The sequence below is a fragment of the Amborella trichopoda genome, chromosome 10 (assembly GCF_054954075.1).
Source record: "Amborella trichopoda isolate Santa Cruz 75 chromosome 10, AtrichopodaSantaCruz75HAP2 v2.0, whole genome shotgun sequence".
In the NCBI taxonomy this organism is placed as follows: domain Eukaryota; kingdom Viridiplantae; phylum Streptophyta; class Magnoliopsida; order Amborellales; family Amborellaceae; genus Amborella; species Amborella trichopoda.
The window spans coordinates 1,157,056-1,163,786 of NC_142345.1; the positions used below are offsets into that span (position 1 = coordinate 1,157,056).

Below are 6,731 nucleotides of genomic sequence, written 5' to 3' on the forward strand. Positions count from 1 at the left end.
TATATTAGCCTAAAAAAAATGATATCCTAAGATTGAACAACTTTTCCAATTTTCAAACTCCAAATCTAAGTATTTAGGAACTCAAAATATTATACTGCCTTTTATGCAAGTGCTCATATAGTGATTTAAAGTGGATTCCAACACTTCTTTTCCTCGAGGGAGTAAGTTGATAGTTTGATCCCTCGGGAGTTTGCTATAATCTCTCATACGCAAATTAATGTGGACGGCTCTGCACAAATGACAGTTGGAATATCCGGTGTGCTTACAATGCTTTCAGTCTTCTAGCCATTGGCTTTCCCTTGTATTGGGGCTATATATTATTCTTTTAAGCACTCCAAGTGCATGGAAAAAGGGAATTTTAGCTCCTAAGAGATTTGAGACCCAACAATCCCCTAGAGAGAGAAATTGTATACCCTAGAGAGAGAGTAGCATTACATTCACATAAACACAAAGGTGTGTGAGAGAGAGAGGGACTACTATTACACGTGAGAGAAAGTAAGGGTGCCCTTTTGCAGTTTGGATAAGGCAGCAACCTTATTTGTAGAAGTAAGATTGTAGTGTTCTATACTGTCTATTTCAAAACCAAAGGAAAAAAATTCGCCAGAGAGAAACACTAACATACACATAAAGTTGTGTGTGTGCGTACGGGTTGGTTGAGAGATAATCCAGAGCCATGGGTGTGCAACATGCTCTAATGCTTCCCTACCCGGCACAAGGGCACATCATACCAATGATGGAGCTCTCGCGCCGCATGGAAGAACATGGCTTCATAGTCACCTTCGTCAACACTGACTTCACCCAGAAGCGCGTGCTTGACGCTTCTATGAAGGCTCATACTGAAAGCCATCCCAACAAAGGCACCGGATGCATCAGACTTGTGTCCATACCTGATGGTCTCGAACCCGATGCAGACCGCAACAAACTTGGTGCGTTATGTGAGGCCATGCTAAGCTCAATGCCTAATGCACTAGAAACGCTTATAAAGGATATCAATGGCTTAGAAGGGGATAGTGTCACATGCATCGTGGCCGATGTGAGCATGGGGTGGGCACTCGATGTTGCCAAGAAGCTTGGCATACCAAGGGCAGCATTCTGGCCGGCGGCTGCAGGTTGCCTCACAGTGTTTCTCAAGTTGCAGGAATTGATCCAAAAAGGAGTGATTACCAAAGAAGGTGATTTTTCTAGTCCGTTTTCTTTCCATTTTTTCCTTTTTTTTTATTTTTTCGGCTTCTCCTTGATAGTCATTACCAAATATTGGTCATTTTTCCTTAATAGATATTATAAGAATGGAATATATACAATACGACAATTTGCTTCCGATACAAGAAAGTCACAATCACCGTTAATAGCAAAATGTGAAATTGAGCAGCTGGGGGTGTGCCATTGACTATGCAAAGTCTGAAAAAATTTATCTTGATCTATGTGCGACACACCTCCTGCTATCCTGCTTTTACCGACAAATGGCAAGGAACAATTGTGATATTTTTTCACCATAGGTAATTCCTTCCTTCCCTCACCAAAAAAAGAAAAAGAAAAAAGAAAAGAAAAGATGGTGATCTAGCCATGTAATCCAGGATTAAGAGAGTATAATATAGAGGAATGATTACATGAAACCGGGCTTAAATGGTTCCCCATTAGCCAATGCATTTCTAAGAGTGGGCGTCATTTAGAATTTAAAAGTAAATTAGGAAAAAAAAATTTTAAAACCAGAAAATATAGCATAAACATGTCCTTTTTGTAATTCAGTTGCAGGATTCAAACTTATGACAGAGAATTGTAATCATCAACATCCGCAGTTAATCAAAGCCCAAGCCCCAATCCTTACCAACCCCAAAGACATATATTGACTGATGTACTTTTTAGCTTCAATTAACAGTGGATCACAAGAAATGAAAGCAAAAAGAAATTTTTACATGCCCCGATTCTGATCAAGAGTGACCTAAATCATTCATTCCCATGGATGGTCCAATAATAAAAAATAAAAAATGAGGGAGTGAGCCTTATGTTTGAGCAATTGCAGGGATGTACTCCACTCCTTGATTGGACTGCCCATGGAAATGGACGATCTAGATGAGCTGAGTTCATAAAAATTCATTCAAGCTGGACTGTTGTATTTGTGTCACATATGACAGCGGGAATACGAAATATGTAGTGTGATTCATGAGGTCATGATGACAATACGACCATGCGGGTTATCACCATCCAATCAAATAGGTTGGATGGTCATGGAGGGAGAGTGAAACATACAGATCAATAAATGACCTGTATTGTGGGACCTTAGCTTACTCCACCGCCCAACCCATTGACCAAGACGGTGATAACCGCTAGGTCATATTGTTATCATGAACACAATGATCATGGCCTCTATATGAAATGGGTTAAGGCTACAGCCCACACCGACAGTGTCTATACGATCCACAACTTCACAAGACAAATGAGGGGAAAATTTTTATTAAGATACGGATCATCTCCACCATCTGTCATAAGCCTCCTAAGATGGTAATGACATCACTCACATTTTTTTGTCGGACAGGGCCTCACAGGAGCATTCCTCAAGAGACCGATATCTGATACATGCAAATAACATTTGTAATAGTATTTTAAGTACAGTAATTGGCCAGTTTCATTGTGACAGGTGAATTGCTCGACACACATATGATCCAATTCTCCCCAAAGATGCCCCTCATGAACCCCAGACATTTCGCATGGCTCTGTGTCGGCGATACTGCTGAAAACAAGGTCATCTATCGATCAGCAGATGTGTGCATTAAGGGCCTCGAAGGCGTAGAATGGCTCATATGCAACTCATTCTATGAAATCGAATCCACTACCTATGACACCTTCCCCAACATTCGCCCAATCGGTCCACTCTTTATAGGCAACCAGCCTACACAAGCTAAACCAACTTCATTTTGGACAGAGGATAATACATGTCTCGAGTGGCTCGACCAGCAACCTAGCAATTCGGTCATATACATATCATTTGGAAGTTTCACAATCTTCGATGAGCACCAATTTCTCGAGCTTACGCTTGCACTGGAGAACTTGGGTAGGCCATTCCTATGGGTAGCTCGCCCTGACCTCGTTGATAAGTCTGGAGCGGGTTACCCTGAGGGATTCTTAGGTAGGGTGGCTGCCTATGGGAAGGTTGTTGGTTGGTGCCCACAAAAGAAGGTTTTGGCCCATCCTTCAATAGCATGTTTTGTGACCCACTGTGGTTGGAACTCGACTCTTGAGGGGCTTAGCAATGGTGTGCCTTTCATATGCTGGCCTTACTTTGCTGACCAGTTCTTGAACCAGACTTACATTGTGGATATATGGAAGGTTGGGGTGGGGTTGAAGGCCAATGAGGATGGGGTATTCTCCAAGGAAGAAATAAAGAGCAAAGTAGAAGATTTGATGGGTGATGAAGGAATGAGAGAGAGGGTTCTGAAACTCAAGGAGGAAGCCATTAGCAGTGTCACTGAGGGATCTTCAATGGAGAATCTCCATGGTTTTATGGAAGCCATGAAAAGAAAATCATAATGTAGGTTCTTTGGGAACCTCTGTTTGCAGAACTAGGAACTCCATTACCTGTAATTGATATCATTATATAATTTATATAATCTTTTTGATAAAGTGACAGGTTATGTCTGCAACAGATGAGATCTAGATTAGAAAGAGATCATTTGAACATATTTGTCTGTTGTCTGTTGTCTGTTGTGATGAATGAAAAGAAAAATCCCTTTGCAATTCCTAATGCCAATCCTTCTACTCATTCCTTCATTTAAGATTCTCCATTTAATGAAATTAAAATTTGGTTTTTATAGGCCAATATTACAAAGAAGGTCGGTCAACCGATATTTTTTATTTATCTAAAATTTCCCCTCGGTCGATCTGAATTTTGATTTTTTTGTTAGTAGAGCGGTGCCTTAAAGCTTGGGCCGAGTTTCTACCCCAAAATAAGTTTCTTAACATTGACTCAAATTAATTCTCATACTAAAAATATCTCTCTAAAATTTCTTTGATAAAATCGCTCCATATATATATATATATATATATATATATATATATAGGAAAAGCTAATATAGAGTCGAGGCTCTAAACAATCAAATTTAAGCCTACCTCAAAAATTTCACTAAAAGAGGTTGTTTTGATGCCCAAATATCTTCAAATTGATCGTCTTGACATGAAGATCCATGGACATAAGAAAAAAAGGATTGCAAGTTTTGAAAAGAGTGTATTTTGTAACGTATTTTTGGACCGTCAATTTTCAAGATTAAAGTTTTCATAGATATGTCGATCTACGCTATTTTTGAAGCTTTAAACATTATAAATAAATATGAAAATATACTTTAAAGCTGTCACAAGGATTTCCAATGTTGAAACTACTTTTCTCGATACTATTTGAAGGTAGGCTCTAATGTGATCGTTTAGAGCCTAGGCTCTATACAAACCGCATCATATATATATATATATATATTATCGCAATCAAGTAGGTGATAACTTCACCAAGCCTTTGTCACGATATGTTTTTTGAGATCTTGCTTCAAACTCGAGCTTCAACTGCCTCGTCAACCAAGTTTTGGGAAGGGGGTGAGGGGAATTCAAACAAGATAAGAAAGTGTATTACTCTTTCCTTTTAAGAGGAGAACGTAACAAGATAGGAGAGTGTATATTGCATTTAACAATAGGAAAATGTATATTATATCATTATATATACAATGAAAGATCCAGTAAAAGAACTATTTTTTGAGTTCTTCTCTCTCTAAAATTTCTTTAAATGTTGTTCATCTTTTTTATATTGTTGGAGATCTAATGAAGGAAAAGTTATCAAAGGTAAAGTTTATATATTAAAGTATATGATACTATATGTATAATATATAAATATTATATATATGTATATATCATATATTATATTATATATTATACAAATACATTAATAAAAGGATAAAGTTTATATAAAACGAGGCCCTAAACAATTAACTTAAGGTGCACCTCAAAAATCTAATAGATTACATTATTTTGATGCTCAAAAATCTTCAAATCGATCAGCTCGACCTCAAGATATATGGATATGAGAGAAAATAGATTCCAAATCTTGCAAACAATCCATCTTGTAATGTATTTTTGGATTGTCATTTTTCAAGTGTTGCACGATATACACTATTTTTTAAGCTTTAAACCTTATAATTAGATATGAAAATAAAGTTTCAAGCCATCACAAAGATTTTTGGTGCCGAAAAAGATATTCCGACACTATTTAAAGGTGCATTGTACTTTGATTGTTTGGGGCCTCAACCCTATAGAAACTAATGTTTTCATATTCGTTTCGGAGCCTCCTTCGGTTTGGTGAGAAAATGAAGCAATTTGGAGGAAGACTTCATGCTTTTTTAAAAAAATTTAATATAAATAAATTACATATTTATATACAAAATATGTAAAAATAATGGAAAAATAAAGTAAATATACAAAAAAATCTTTTATATAGGTTTTTCTTTTTTGATCAAAACAGCCAAAGCTGACCGAAGCAACAACACTACGCTTCTATTCGCTGCGGTTTATGCTTAAAATCCGAAGACTTCGGCTTCTTCGAGCGAAGCAAAGTGAATTTGATAACATTCATACAAACCACACTCTTAATTAAATGAGTATAAAACATATTATATTATATATTGTATATTGTATATTATATATTGCATATTATATATAATATATAATATACAATATATAATATAATATGTTTTATACTCATTTAATTAAGAGTGTGGTTTGTATGAATGTTATCAAATTCACTTTAATATATTGTTATATATTATATAACAATATATAATATACTATATATTATATATTATATATTGGAATATATATTATACATTTATATTTATATGATTAATATATATTTGTATTATATTAAATATATGGAGAAGTGTATAATGAGACCACTTACCTTTTGTACAAGGTGGTCACAATTAATTGTGACCATGGGATATGAAGTTGGGTGGTTCCATTTATTCCATTGATTAAACTCAAAGTTCAAAATAATTTTTTTCGAATTTTATGAAACACCCAAGCTATTTGATTTTACATCGGATAGTTGTAAGTATGGTGACCTCCTTGTACCAAAGGTAAATGGTCTCACTATATATAATCACATAATATATTATATAATTATATAATATATATTTTATTATATTATGTAATATATTTTAATTAGGTAATATATATTTACAATACAATATATATTACATATTATTTTATATTTATTATAAATTAATATTTAAATATAGTTTAATATATATAATATTTTACTAATATTTAAATAAATATAACTATATGTTTTTAATTATAGTATTTAAATATGGGTTATATTAGGATTAGGTTAGGGTGCTCAAACTATGGAGTAATTTATCATTAGACTCAACAAATTTGGACACTTTTATACCCTTGTTTTGTATATTGAGTTTTTTTTTTACTAAAAGTATTTTGGTCATTATGAGGGGTGTGACGTCACCCACATGGAGCACATTAGTGGCATAATGTACATAACGTATGTGATGTCACACCCATGTGGATGATATCATGCACCTCCTAATGACCAAAAATACCCTTATTAAAAAATGCTTCATATATAAAACAAGAATATAGAAGTGTAAAAAATTTGTTGAGTACGGTGATAAATTACTTTTGAGTACCCTAATATAGCCCTTTAAATATTACATGTATAGATTTAATATATTTATAATATGAGA

At 34.7% G+C, this 6,731-nt stretch overlaps 1 protein-coding gene across 1 annotated transcript; it reads left to right on the plus strand.

Moving 5' to 3' along the window:
• The first annotated feature begins 584 nt into the window (after positions 1-584).
• LOC18427994 (UDP-glycosyltransferase 83A1) lies at positions 585-3,531 on the plus strand. The gene is made up of 2 exons (XM_006837034.2): positions 585-1,172; positions 2,636-3,531. The coding sequence occupies exons 1-2, from the start codon at positions 674-676 to the stop codon at positions 3,523-3,525; spliced, it is 1,389 nt and encodes a 462-aa protein (XP_006837097.1). The 5' UTR covers positions 585-673; the 3' UTR covers positions 3,526-3,531.
• Positions 3,532-6,731: the final 3,200 nt, after the last annotated feature.

Coding starts and splice junctions, on each gene's coding strand:
- LOC18427994 (XM_006837034.2), top strand. CDS start 674: ATGGGTGTGCAACATGCTCTAATGCTTCCCTACCCGGCACAAGGGCAC. Junction 1,173..2,635: donor AGGAGTGATTACCAAAGAAG/GTGATTTTTCTA, acceptor TCATTGTGACAG/GTGAATTGCTCGACACACAT.